Raw genomic sequence first — 15,362 nt, forward strand, 5'->3', positions numbered from 1 at the left:
TAAATACCAACCAGTGCCAAGCCTCCAAATGTTGATCAAATGATCCCAAGGATACTGCAAGGTTCCTAAGCGTGAAAAATGGTCATGTGGCTTTTGTCAGTAGCTTTGTAACTCGGAACAGTCACTAAAGGAATTGTAAGTTGAAGACTACATGCATGCTTATAGTTGCACCCACTTATCACCAACTGGAGTTAATAATAACATCTTATGTTTTAAGAAATCGGATAATGCCGACTTAAATATTAGAAATTTAGGCTTGGATCTATTTCATCCGCTTTTTTGTATTTCTTCTCCAAGAAAAGCAGCCGAGCGCTCCATCTGCAACAGCCCCACATCGGATTCCTCTTTCGGGTCCGTTTCTCAAGGCTGAGACCGCTGGCTGGGAAGCGCCTGGTGCGGGTTCAGCGACACCCCACCCCCACAATCTTTCGGGCCCGCCTGACGCGGCCTCCAGTTCCTGCAGCGGCCTGTTTTCCGGCGGAGGCGGAGATCCACGCGAAGTCGGTGAAGTCCGGCCGCGTCGAGCGCGGCCGCCCGAGGGATTGCAATGCAGCCCGACCGCGGCGGCCGGCCCCGAAGGGGAGGCGGCCGTTCCAACAGGAGACGGCCGGGCGGCAGGGAGAAGCCGGTGGAGAGCGGCGGAGACGACAGTCGAGGAGGCGGGGGACGCGGCAGGCGGGGCGGCCGCGGCAGGGCAGCCGCTTCCGCTCCCTCTGCGCCTCGCGGCTGTGAGTCGGTAAGAGAAACCCGCACCGCCTTTTTCCTCCCCGTGACAAATCCGGGACGGTCACCGGCTCGGAGAGGAAGGTAGCGGGGCAAACGGCTCCGTCCCGGGAAGGCCCACTTCGTATTCCCGCGGGCTCTGGGCTACTTTTTTTATTGTTATTATTAATGCTCCTCCCGAGAGAGCGGGGGATCCTGATGCAATCGCTTATCTAGACGTTAATGCGAGGCTTCTGGAAGGAACATAGAACGGAGAATAATAGTGTTGGAAGGGACCTTGGAGGTCTTCTAGTCTAACCTTTTGCTCGAGCAAGAAACCCTCTCCCTTTCCGGTCAAATGACTGTCCAGTAGAACTTTTGAAGCTTACATTAAAAGAAAGATGTTTCTTTGGATATATTAGCAGGGTTACTTCTATTGCAGCTTCCTCGAGTTCTCTAGATTTTGATTCTTTAATGGGTTAATTGGAAGAGTAATAGGAAAAAAAAGGTTATGCACCGGGATGGATGGATGGGTGGGTGGGATGGGCATGAACCAGGAGAAATTTTGTGTCCCCTGGGACCATTCAGGTAAACAGAACCATATTGGAAGTACACTACATTTTACTACTGCGAAAAGTATAAGTAGGTTTTTATGGAGATTCTCAGTCATCCAGGTCATGGTTATCCCAAAGATGTTTTTTCAAGAAGCAACTGGACTTTCTGGTTTTTCTTTGAAAACGTTTCACTTCTCATCCAAGAAGCTTCTTCAGCTCTTGGATGAGAAGCGAAACATCTTCAAAGAAAAATCAGAAAATCCAGTTGCCTCTTAAAAAAGCACCTTTGGGTGTAAGTACATTTGGTCCACCTTCCAAATATGAAATCTGATATTTCCCCCGAAATGAATGAGATACAATAGGGGAAGTGGGGTGTCAAACATTTCTTACTACTAAATTGCAGTCTGTGTTTATTATATCAAGTTGACAGTTCCTGTGTGTGCAGCAGTAGCATATTCATGTGGTGTGCATCTGGGATGAATTTCTGGTGTACCGACATACAGTAACCAATTACAATATGTTTTTATAATATTTTTATTAAGGATTACACATGTAAAACTAATACAAACCAAAAAAGTTAAAAAAAATAAGAAACACAAAAAGAAACAAAAGTATAGTTAACATTAACAACTTACAGTACAACCAACCATTTCTATATAAACAAATCTTTAAAGCCTCATTACCCCATTTTAAATTAGCAAAAGTCCATTATCGTAAATAATGACACACTATTATAAGCTATATCTAATAAACATACTTTAAATTCTTCCTTTTACATTTATATCTCATTTTCTGTTTAAACAAGTCTCTTCTCTTCAAGTAAGGAAAACTTTTATAACATCATCATTCAGTTCTAGTCTACATAAATCTATGAAATATTACCCAAATAACAATTACCTTGATCAAATAAATAAATTTTGTATTCTTTCCCCTTTCTCACAAGAATATTTAGTGCTGTCTGTATTCTCTCTCTGTATTCTTTTTATGCTCTTTGTCTTTTCTCACAAAATCGTTGGCAATTTTCAGAAATCCCGTTTGTAAATCCAGTATAAACAATTTATCAATGTCACACTTCATATTCACATTGCCTCTTCTCATAGAATCATTTGTAACAAATCCCTTTGTTAAATCTAATATAAAAAGGTTATTCAGATCACTCTTCTGGTTTATTATTGCTCTTTTTTAAATGTTAAGACATGGTTTCATTTGTATATCCAACAGTGCATCTTTTTCTGTATAAACTGTTTCATGTTTTTCATTTATCTTATAGATGATGGTTTTTAAATTCACATTTAAAATCAATTCAGTTTTATTCAGTAGAGCTTGTTCTTTTCCCATGACACCATCTGATTTATCTATAATAGCATATATTTTTAAAATAATTTCTAAGACCAATAATTATAAATCTTGTTCAATAGATCCATTGATGTATTCATTTCCTTCTGGCGTTCCCTAGTGACCAACCTTCAAAGTTTTCTTTTTCAAAATGTAAATAGTTTCCCACAGAAATAATTCTTATAACCAATTTTAAATAATTCAAGTCCACCTGGACCCTTAATCCACCTAAAACTTTGTGAAATCAATACTTTAATCAACCTTTTGATTTATATTCCAAATCATATTTTTAATAAAATCTTACATTTGTATTTAAAATTTCTCAAAGGATTGAAAAAAAACCTCACAGAATATAATTAAACTTGCATTTCTGAAAATTCATAGTCTTTTAAAACAATCAAGTGATTTAAGAAGTGAGATTTGAGTGAACCTTGAATCTGTAAAGGCTACCTTGTTGGCCTTGAGCTTGGTGAAATCTTACCACTTTCAACTGTATGCAAGCCGATCACAAAAACCTAGGTTCCTGCAGTCTACTCACAAACACAAACAGCTTTTTGAACTACACACACACAGATCATCTCAAGTTCTCTCCTTTCGCAAATCAGATTTTAGGGTCTCCAGGGTTCCATGGGATGTAAGTACACTATTTTTCCACCAAAGTCAACCCCCCGCATTATACTGTGATGCCTTCTGCATCCATTTTTGTGTAATTAGGTTTAATTACACTTCTGGTGCCATCATGTTGCCATCATAAATAAAAGTAAAAACAAGACTTTCAAGAATTTCAAATCAAATCATCTTTTTTTGGGCGGGTTGTAGAGGTTAAAGGATTCTTTCATGGAATCAGACTATTAACAGGTGTTATCTCACAAACTTTAGCCTAAAAGAATTATGGCCCCCCAAGTATTGTGCTGCCTTATGACACATAGTGGTTGCATCAGTGCAGAGATATTTGTCTGGTACTTCAGGTTGGCCCAAGAACATATAAAATCTTTCCAAGCAGATCATGTAAAATAACAAGTGAAATCACAATGAAGATACATTTTTGCTGACAAGATATCGTGTTATATAATATGTGCCCAGCAAAGTAACCCCAGTTTAACTGCATAGCATGGCAATGTAATAAAGAGGCATGTGGTATAGCAACAACAGTGCATTTAAAAAAATGCATATGGTTTTAGTGCTAATATACATCTGCTACAGCAGCATGCTTAGAATCAGTACAGTAGCGTAATAGCAAAATAATCTGGATGTTTGTGCAGTGATTTCAGACTTCAGTTAAATTCAGGCTGGGTAATAAATGAAAGCTTATTTTTTCCTTACATCTAATTCATTAGCTGGTTAGTAAATTATGCTTCACATAGCTCCAACTCTGTAAATGACATGACTTTGCTCACCTCTGTAAAATTACTAGGATTTTTTAAATGTTAGCTATCAAGAAAGAAACAAACAGTTGCCTTGCTGCACACATCAAAGCCATTTATTGAAAGTATCTTAAGCAATGGCTAACTGGATGTTTTTGTGAGATAAACTGCAAATGCCATCCTTGCTTCATTTTTCTCCCCCTGATACTTGTTTTCATATTGCCTCTGAAAATTTGTGTCCCATGCAACTGTCAAGGATAACAGTTAATAGATTTTTTAAAAATTGAAGTAACTAATCTAAAACAACAACATGACGTTTCAGTAGATTTGAACAGCATTACAAAACAGCAGGAGCCTTACGAAGGAACACTGGCCTTATTTATTAAAAAGAGAAATGGTATGTAAATATATTATATAAATGTTAAATGTCATTGGATTTCACCACAGAGGAGCAACTGCAGAGGGTCTAGCTTTGTTTATAAAATTCTTGTAAAGTTGGAGGAGATATATTTCTTCCTTTAACCTGTAGGAGACTGACCTCATTTATAAATCACATATTTTGATACTTTTCTTTTGAACTGTGGTGACATTAAATACAGATAGTCCTGTATTCATAACCATTGTTTAGCACCTATTCAAAATTACAATGGCACTGAAAAAATGTGCCTTTCGACTGGTCCTTGTACTTACAACCATCATAACATCCCTGTGGTCATCCCCAAGGTGCTTTTTCAAGAAGCAGTTGGACTTTGGGACAACCATGACCTGCGTGACTGAGAATCTCCATAGACATCCCTGTGATCAGGTGATCAAAATTTAAGCATTTGGTGATCAATGTGTTTACAATGGTTGCACTGCCCCAGGGTCCTGTGGCAGCCGTCACACTTTGGAACACTTTGTTCCCACATAAATGTCCCTCTTTCATGGTTTTCCGATCTTTATAGTCAGTTGGATTTTATTGAGACTTCAATCCCAATTAAGTTTATTAGCATCCACATTGGGGGAGGATCTATTATTTTTTAATTTAATATGCCATTAGTGAATTGATTCCTACTTTTAATTTGTATGTTTTGTGAGTGTTGTTGGTTTTACCTGCCCAGAAGATTTTGACATTGGGCGAGCAATAAAACCCTTTATAAATTTCAAGTTATCTAAAATAACTTAATTATTACCATCAACACTATCAAATAGTTTGGAATAGCTGTCATCTTTCAATTTAGAACTAAGGCATTGCTAATTAATTTTGATAGTGAATAAAGACATTTTGATTTCAGATTATTTGCTCAGTAAACACAAAGATTTTCTGGTGATCCCTTATGATTAACATTGGTAACAGATATAAAAAGGATCTTCTTTTTTCAGTAAGCAAAAATTTAACAAAGAGAGGAGACATAACTGCTTGGAAAGCCATAGAACAAGGGTATCAAATTTACATCTTCACAGCAGCATCACATGACATATTGGGACTTTTTTCCTCTTTGCTAAATTGGGCATGGGCATGGCCAGTGTGTGACTATACATATTTAATGTATAGAAGAGAATCAATTTCACTATATAATAGTCAGTTTTGTAATTGTTAGAACATCAGGCTAGAAACCAGGAGACCAAAAGTTCTAATCCTGTCTTAAGTATGAAGCCAGCTGGGTGAACTTGAGTTAGTCACTCTCTCTCTCAATCCCCTAGGAAGAAAGCAATGACAGACCACTTCTGAAATCTTGCCAAGAAATTACAGAGTTTTGCCCAGGCAATCATCAGAAGACACACGCTCTGAGAGCTTTTTAAAAAAGTGACATGTAAAGATTCAGAGTTCTTTGACCATCTGTGTTGACAATTCAGTCTTTGCTACTGGTGTATAGGAATACGCTCAAATATCTCTAAGTGAGGGAACGTACAATGCCTTCATAGGTCATTCTTGACATTCCAGATTTCAAATTTAAATTGATTTCTCCAGTAAAACTTTGGAGCATTAGCCAACTGCGCTGATTTAAAATAGCAGAATCAAGTTTTTTCCTCTTACACCAAGTTTGATATAGAACTCGAAGAACCAAATTAACTGAATGACCTTTCTTCACATCACAATGAAATAACTAAGCAAAATCACTTTCCTCTCATTATTTCAAAGAACCCTAGACTGTAAGGCGCCTTATAAGTCTTCTGGTCAAACCCCTCCCCTTAGGATAGGAGTCCATTATACTCAACAGGTGACCATCAAGATTCCATTTGAAAACTTCAGGGAGGGAATTTATCTCTATTATAGGTAACTGTTCCACTACTTGTTGGATTCTTCTAATATTCAGTTTGATTGTCTTTTGTTTTCGTTTAGCCCATCGGATTTTATTTTCAACAGACAACAGGCCCATTTTCTTTTGCATGTGATAGCCTTTTAAATATTGTATAGGCAAATCAGTATCCCATTTCTTTTGTTTTTCTTTTTTTCTGGCTAAACATCCTTCTCTTCCTTAGCTGATCTTCACAGTGGGTTTTCCAAAACCTTATCCTCTTGAGTAGCTTTCCTCCGAATCTGCTCTAGCTTCTCCATCTTCCCATATGAAATACAGTGCATAGAAAAAAATATTATCTTGCGTGGGGTGAATACGGTGCTTTTATGAATGTAGCCTGGACTTTGTGGAAAACTTTACTGAGATAGAAGTGCATACATCCACAAGTCTTTTATCAAGACAATGTGAGTTTGACTTGATACTAGTCTTCATTGATGTTGATTTTGATAAGCCTATGCTGGCTTCAGATAATGGTAGCATTTTTTCCTTAGTGTTTATAGATAAGTTGCTCCATAATATATTTCAATATTTTGCTCAGGTTAGACATTAAATTGTTAAGTTATATACAAATACATTTTGAGACTGTGTTTACTATTCTTCACTCTTCTGGCATCCCATTTTTTTCTCCAGTGATTTTCAAAACTTACGTTAGTAGTTTTCAGGCCTTTTCTGCCAGCACCTTTAACAGCTTGAGGTATAATTCATCTGTCACTGGAGACTTCAATTACTTTAAAGTAGTAAAATGGATCTTTGCTGTATTTTTAACAATACTGAACTAGGTTAGTGTCAGCCCTTGGAGACAAGCAAGATTAAAAAAAGGCTTGTCAGGGATTCTGTGGGTGCTCTTTATAGTCGTAAAATAGACTAACAACACTATAAAGGTAGTCTCACAACATAACAAACCAACCATCTCTTTCATTCTTTATTTCAAATGTGTCCCCAAGCCCCTATATTATGATTTGCATGCCTCACCATCTCATTCTAAGTTTTGCCTTTCCTGATTCCTTCTCTATAGGGTTGAGGTATCAGTTTGTATTTCTCCTTATTTATTAATCATTTTCCATTGTTTCTGTACCTCTCCTTTTTCTTCACAGCTTGTCAGTGTGTTCACTCTTCATTCCTGCAGAATTGATAGTTCTTTTCATTGTTCTATAAGATTGGATAGAATTACTTCAAGTATATGGGGCATGACTTCCACGTTCAGAGCCTTAAGTGGTTGGTCAGTTTCTGTTGCATGGGCCATCTCCTTGTTTGTTTATTCTGCATACCTGCACTCTCTTTGGAAATCATCTTCCTCGGCATCTTCTTTCTCCTGCCTCTGTTACTGGACTATTTTTTGTCCTTGTTCTCTTTTTACTGACCTTGATACAGACCTCTTTGTGTAGTACCTACGTCTTCTTTCCTTTGCTTTTCTTGCTAAGCCTTAAAAAAAAGAAAGGCTGGCCTTCATTCCTCCCACCTCATCCTCCAGCTAGGAGATAACCTTGCATTTATACTTATAAGGTAATAAATTGGTTTTAATATAATACTGCTTTTCAATAGGCAAGTAACCCCAGAAAAAGAATTAGAATGGGTTGTAATGTATGCTTTACAACTTAGTCAAACATTTAAAAGCCTCAATCTATTGACAGTGTTGTTTATAAAAGAACACTATTCTTCAATTGTGTGATATAATGTAATTCTCAGTAAGCTGCATTTCCAATTATTTTCCATTTTATGCATGATTACTCAGATAATTGTGCATGGGATTACCACACTGAAATAGAGCCTGCTTGTATCTATTCAAAAACAAGCCTAACTGATCTCAAATGATTTAGGATTGTGCCTTACAATCCTAGACCTGATTCACTCATAGTGTTTTGTTATAAAATTGTTTGTTTGGTTTGGACATGTGTATTTTTTTTGGGAAAATTTTATTTGGGTTTTCACAAAAACAAAATACAAATAAAACATCTTTTTTTGAAAATAGCATGGTCCCAGGTTATCACTTCTTCATACAGACACAAAACTCAATGCTCATGTTTATATTCTATTCCATATCTTATTACCGTTTTATATTTTCTACATAGTTTTTCCTCTCTTTTAATTTTCTCAACTTTATTTTAATTATCTCATCTCAATTCAAATCATTATATTTATACTTTTATCTGTCCTGTTTCAATTTCATATTATCTTTTCTTATTAAACAAATTTTTCCCTGTAGTTACCAATTGGAGTATGACACCTTCATATTTTTAATTTTATCCATTCAAACTCTTATTTAAGCTTCAATGTACACCTTTAAGATTATAGCATTCAATATAATACATAACTTCCAATCAAATTCTGCTTGGTACATTCTTAAAATACACACTATATTCTTAAAAAGATATATATATATATATATATATATATTAAATAAAACACACATTCCATTCCAATTCAATTCTATCATTAATATTCATTAAAATCTTAACATCTTTAACATTTCTTTTCAATTAAATATCATACTTCCTTGGGAACACTTATAAACTTTCCATAGTTAATTCTTTTTTTCATATTTCTCACTTATATTTTTATAAATCATTACTAATAATTAAAATGTTCCCACTTAATTCTCTCAATCACTTTAATTCATTTATTTCTTAACAAACATTCCACTACATTACAGTAAATATTTTATTCATCATTTTAGTCATATTTTCTAAAATTATTTCTGTTTGTAATATAACAATGCTATCTTATGTACCTTTGCAGAATCCCTTTTACAATTAAATTTTCACCCATTATCTCTAAACAAGCTTATGGTTACAGTCCTTATATCTTTTCCCTGTTTCCTTGCCTTCTTCCCCCTCTTTTTCTCCCTCCCCTTTTTACCCCCTCATCTCTCTACTTCTCTCTCATCTGTAATCCCCTCTTCTGTTGCTTTCTAATATTATACTTATTTTTCAAATTGTTCTTCTTCTTTTTGGTTGTTGTTTCTAGTCTTCAACCTTTCACTCTCTTCCCTCCCCCCCTTTTCTTTTTTCCCCCCACTTAAAATTATTTGATCATTAAAGATGGCTTCTTCTTTCCCCAATCTTCTTGTTCTGCAAGCGTTTCTTGTTGCTTCTCATAGTTCCAGATCTCCATTTCTAAGAATTGAAATACGAAGCCAAAAGAACCTTCCCCTTCTTGTGCATCTTCTTTCCATTTTTTAAGTTCCATTTTCAGTTCTTCTAAGAGTGATACCATTTTAAAGACTTTTAAACAACCACCCAGTTAATTTTAGTCATCTAGATGCAAAAACCAAAAATCACCAAGTAATCCAAATAATCCAAGGCTGTTTCTTCTTGCTTCTTTTTTCCTCTTTCTCTTCCTGGGGTTCTATTATTTTGTTACCAAGTTTCACTTAAAACATATCTTTGAGGAATCTTGTTAAAATTTCACTGTAAGTTCCTTTTAGTTGCAGTTCCATTCCTTAGTTCCAGGCAGTCTCCTTCATTTTTCCAGATCCTGCCCTTTTATTCTTTTTTTTTTCTCCTTTCCTGCTTTTAAAAACTTTTAAATATCCAGAAATCTTTATTAACCCTTTGACTTTTATTTTCAGCTTAGATGCCTATTAATGTCAAAGTGAATTTTTTTCAATTTCTTGCTTAAGTCTCTTAGCTGTCAGTATAAGGAAGGGAAGAAAAAAAAAACCCTAATCCTTTCCCTTCTCTCTCTCCTTCGCAGCTTCAAAATCTTCTTTGGGAACAATGTTATTAAGTTTAAATTCCAGGGTAGCTTACGTTGTTGCTTTTTCGATTTAACCCGGTCAACCAAAACTTTTTCTTCTTATCTTCTTCCTGCACATTCTTTTCCAGTTCAGTTCTTCTTTGAGGTGGCCATTTCTGACCACCGCTGCAACCGCCTTTGGGAAAGGGAGTAATGGCCAATTGGGAAAGAGAGATGCGGCTCTCCCTCGACCCTGCTGGCAGTCTCCCCCTTCTTTACCACCTCTATGGGGTGGCTTAGCCTCGGAACCAGCCGGCTCGGGGTGCTCTGGCAGCGAGCACAGATTGAAACCGCGCACGATCGAGGATTTTGGTCTGTCACCGAAGAGACTCAAACCGGAAGGCGGTTTGGACATGTGTATCTTGTGAACCTAACTGCAGTTGACAGAAAAGTTGTGTTTGAATACATCTAGTCTTTTATGTTTCAATAAACCATGCATTAATGTATTTCTGTAGGTTGTATTTTTTTTATAGAGTTTCAAAAACAATAGATTAGGGTTAATCAATTTTATTTGTAAACAAACATACTCTATGAATGAAGGCAAAAATACATATCCCAGGACAATGTTGCAGGATCCAGTCTGGGTCAGTCACCGGGAATAGAGGCTTTGTCTTCCAAGCTTTCGGACTCATGCTGGAACCCCTCTTCAGGGAACTTCTCTCTTAACCAGAATGTGTCTCACATTGTCAGAATGTTTCACATTCTGGTGAAACAGAAGTTCCCTGAGGAAGCACATGAGTCAGAAAGCTTGGAAGACTAAACCTGGTCCTGGTGACCGATCCAGTTTGGATCCTGTGTATACTCTCCCTGTTTCTGTTTCATTATGAGGTATTTTTACAAACAGATATCCCTGCCGTATTTTCCCTCCATTTTGCAAGAGTCCTTTTAACTATGATCTTATTATTTTTCCCCAAGATATTTATACAAATCCATTAATGTATTGCACTGGAAACCCGGGCATTTCTAGGTTTAGAGTCAGGGTAAAATGGTAAATGGGAAAGTAGTGAGAGGCCATTTTGCCCTTTTTATATCTTTACTTTTGCTTAGACATTATGTATTATCTAGATCTGGAAGTAAGGATAAAAGTGAAGTCAGCTGTCGAACTCAGCTACCTGCAAAAAGAAAATTGGGCTGGATCCACTCCTTTCTTGTCAATTTCTTTTTGTGTGAATAGGGAGATGTGAAACACAAAGGAAAGATGGAGGAATCCAAAAGTTCACCTGCATTCTCTCTGCAGAAACTTTCCCCTTGATCAGGGCATTGTATTTATGTTTTGTAATTCATGTACTAGGGGAACAAATACTATCCAAAATAGAAGTAGTTGCTTTTGATTTAATTGAGGCTGCACCTGGTTTCTCTGATATAGTTTCAGATTAACTAGTTTCCAAAAGGTAGAAATGCTTAATAAAGCAAGGCGATTCGCTATGAACACACCTTCTAAATCACCTCTGTTGTCCTTAAACCAGCTTTCTCTACATTTCAGACAACTCAGGCTAAGCTCCTTCTGCTCTTGATTGATTGGATCACTCTATTCCTTTCTTCAGACTCTTGCTTGAGTCTCCAGAGATAGAACAATGTGTTTTTCTAATACTGATCTCTCTGCATGCTACAATCTGTTTTAGTGATTTTTATCCACACAAAAGCTTTTAAGGGCCATAAATGAAAATTGTAAAAGTAGCTGACCTTCACAATAAATGTTTTTACACTAAATGACTTGAGAACTCTAAAGACAGAATATTCATCAAATAAGTTAATCAAACATATTTGAATTATCCATTTATTTTAATGTATATGCTGAAATATTGAAACCATTTGGATTGAAAAACAGTGAGCTGGGCAGTCACTTCCTTGTAGTCATTGTTGGATTTTAACTGCAGTCACAATTAGATATAATGGTTGAGACTTATGGGATATAGAGTAAAAGAACAACTGGGTAATATCTCGGTAACAAGGAATGTCTTATATGTTGTTCTGCTTTCTAGAGTAAACTTTCACATATTTACTATTTTAAAAACATTGGAAAACTAGTCTGTAATACTCTGCAGTAATAAATTTATGTTGCAGAAATTGAACCGCTATTGTGGAGAGAATGATTATGCTTGACATTTCATTCTCATATGCATGTTGGCATGTCTCATATTATATGTGTATAAGCATGAGGAAGCTTAGCTAGATCTGTAAATATTATGTCAAATTATGTCTTTTATGCAAATAAAAGATTAAATATAAAACAATTATTGGGCGGACAGCAGATTGTCAGAAATTATATTCATATTCAAAACTATCTATTTCAACAAACCTATCATTGTCAGGCACTTTTATAAACAAATCTGCTTGTCAGATAGAAATAACCTTGCTATCCTGAACAATTAGTGTGCATATATTAGTAATTTGTTTTGGCAATAGACAATTATGCCAGTTTACTCATACATATGAATAGGTAATAACAGAATTAAATGCTTTCGTTATTTCTGTAATAGGGAAAAAACAGTTTTATAAATATTGTATATACTGTTGCAGTGCAAGAAGGTATAACGATATCCATCCCATATCAGTGTAAACTAATGAATGAGCGTGACAAAGACAAAGGTCAGTCTTTTGAAGACAGTAAAGTCCACATTTTAGACAGAAAGGACCACTGGTTTCAAAGAGGGGTCAAAGAGGCCACTTACATTAAGATTGAATAGCACTCTCTCAACTGAGTGCGAGGGATACACCACCACCTATCTTCTGTTCCAAGTTCCAAGAAGCAGTTCCAAGAAGTTCCACACCCATTTGCACTATTCATGTGACCCCAAGGGCACAAATAAACCTCCAAATGGCCTCAACAACTCTCAGAAAGAGTGCTAACGATCAGGTGTCTGAAAGGAATATAAATCCTTCCATCCTCCACTATTCAGTCAGAACTGAAGAAACTTCTTGGATAAAAAACAAAACTTCTTCAAGGAAAAGACCAGTTGCCTTTTGAAAAAGCACCTTTGAGACAAGTATAACCTGGATGACAGACAATTTCCATAGATATTGAGGCAATGTAATTCCTTCAGATGACTTGATACATACTCCTGTACATGCACAAACTGCTTTGCTTCCCTTCAGCCTGGGAAGAAGTGTTTACTTTCCAGGTACCTGCGCATAATTTGAAAAAACCCTCTTCAAACAGTAGTTGTGTGAAGAAGCAGCTAGAAGCCAACACAGATTGTGAAGTGCTTCTTTGAATGTTTTGTACAGCGCTGGTGCTTAATGAGCAAGGGTCAACGAATAAGTAGATATCTAATTTTCTTTTCCAAACACCTACAGATTGTTTGGGCACCTGGAAAGCATACTTCTGGATATAATAACATAAAATATTTCTTTCTCAAAATGTAGTTTACTAATATTTATGAAAAAAATATTTTGAAGTAAAATATGAAATGTTATACAAATTTAAAGCTATATGAGATAAGTTTTTAAACTTTTTAAAATGGGTAAACTGTTAAAAGTAAAAAGGTTTCAATAATTTTGCATTTTAATTTTTTTAAGAAAAATGACAAATCCAAGTACGCTGCTAATCGTAAAATGGAACGGCATAATTTGTTTCAGTGACTATAGTAGTATAGAATGAGATGCTTTTTTTTTCATCAAGGTTAGCAATTTTAGCTTAAGTGATGGTATAGAAGGAAAGCTTGGTAATGTCTAACACTATTACTGCAGTAGGGTCAGTTAACAGTCTTAGTTTTTTTTTTCAATCCTATATAATTCCTCACAAGTTACTAAAATTAGTCAAGGTAATAAGGAACTCCAAAGGTTCCTTCCCCCTAAAGTTCAAATCCCATTTTAAAATATTAGTTTTATAGTGTATTATTTCCTGCAGCTTTGGAGCAGATTCTGCTTTACAATAAACAAAGAACAAAATAGTTTCTTTCCATTGAACCTCTATCTGAATAGAGTTTAGCGGTTATCATTGAGTTCTGTATTCTTAGGGGCAAAGAACCTTAGAATAATATTCCTTGGTTGTAGGCTTTTTGTTGTAAACATTATGTTGTTCACATATTCAGCTATATATAACAGAAAAGAAAACACGAGAAGTGAATAAGTGAAGATAGAGAGCTAACAAGAGTTTGTCAGTAGAGAAGAGGAACCAAGATCTTATATTTTCTAAAAGACTCTTATTTTTGAAGAAGTATATATTCAGTGATGATGATGGTTAATAGTAAATTACTATTCTGGGTAAAGCTTCAGAATAGTTGCTGATTGCAGAAGATACGTTTCAAGAGATGCTGATTGTCCATTGTAGATAATAATCAGAGACTGGAAGAGCAATACAAGGCAGCCAATTTTCCAGAGAGTGAGTATATTAGAGCTTAAGGAAATTTTCTCAGGAAATTGAAGGGAAGTCCCTAGTTAGCAATGAATATTTGGCTAGCATGTGAGCTCAAAGAAGAAATGAAAAGAAACTGAGTAACTAAAGCTGAATGGACAGTGTTTGACCTGCAGTGCTTTCCTGTCATGAGAATAGCCTGGCATGTACAGACAATATTTGCAACAAGTCTATGCTTGTAGTAGTCTTTCAAGAAAAAGTCAATTTGGGACTCTTCTTTCCTCCTAAGGACTTTCCTCATGGATCACATCCCAGAGTTTTAAAGGAGCTGGCAGAGGTCATCTCAGAACCACTGCACCATATCTTTCAAAAATCCTGGAGCACGGGGAACTACCAGAGGACTGGAAAAGAGCTGATGTGGTTCCCATCTACAAAAAAGGGAAAAAAAAACAGACCCAGGAAACTATAGACCAATCAGCCTAACAACACTACCCGGGAAGATACTGGAAAAGATAATAAAAAAACAGATCTGCCAACATCTAGAAACAAGTAAAGTAATAACTAGCAGTCAGCACAGGTTTGTTAAAAACAGATCATGCCAAACCAATCTCATTTCATTCTTCAACACAGTGACTAAATTAGTAGACCAGCAAAATACTGTGGACATAATATATTTAGATTTCAGCAAGGCATTCGACAAAGTAGATCACAACCTATTTCTTAGTAAGCTAGAAAAAAAGTGGAATAGATAACACCACCACGAGATGGATTCGCAACTGGCTGGCAAACAGTACTCAACGAGTAGTCCTTAATGGGTCTAAGTCTACATGGAGGGAAGTAAGAAATGGGGTGCCACAAGGTTCCGTCTTAGGCCCAGTACTCTTCAATATCTTCATTAACGACTTAGATGAGGGAATAGAAGGGGAACATACCAAATTTGCAGATGATACTAAGCTGGCAGGAATAGCTAACACCCAGGAAGATAGGCTCAAGATCCAGATGGATCTTGACAGACTAGAACACTGGGCCATATCTAACAAAATGAAATTCAATGTAGAGAAAAGTAAAGTCCTACACTTAGGCAAGAAAAACCAAA

At 36.2% G+C, this 15,362-nt stretch overlaps 2 protein-coding genes across 2 annotated transcripts in view; one reads left to right on the forward strand and one right to left on the reverse strand.

Annotated features, from left to right (window-relative positions):
• CHRM5 (cholinergic receptor muscarinic 5) overlaps window positions 1-15,362 on the reverse strand; it is an 87,241-nt gene that overhangs the window by 13,504 nt on the left and 58,375 nt on the right. The gene's annotated exons all lie outside the window — the stretch shown is intronic.
• The window catches only part of AVEN (apoptosis and caspase activation inhibitor), a 144,874-nt gene continuing 129,947 nt past the window's right edge, over window positions 436-15,362 (forward strand). Inside the window, exon 1 of the mRNA XM_087921833.1 lies at window positions 436-736. Within this exon, the coding sequence (XP_087777959.1) occupies window positions 548-736 (189 nt within the window). The 5' untranslated portion in view covers window positions 436-547. The remainder of the gene's footprint in view (window positions 737-15,362) is intronic.

The sequence above is a fragment of the Pseudonaja textilis genome, chromosome 1, assembly GCF_049901715.1.
Source record: "Pseudonaja textilis isolate UNSWEBS1 chromosome 1, rPseTex1.2, whole genome shotgun sequence".
NCBI lineage: Eukaryota > Metazoa > Chordata > Lepidosauria > Squamata > Elapidae > Pseudonaja > Pseudonaja textilis.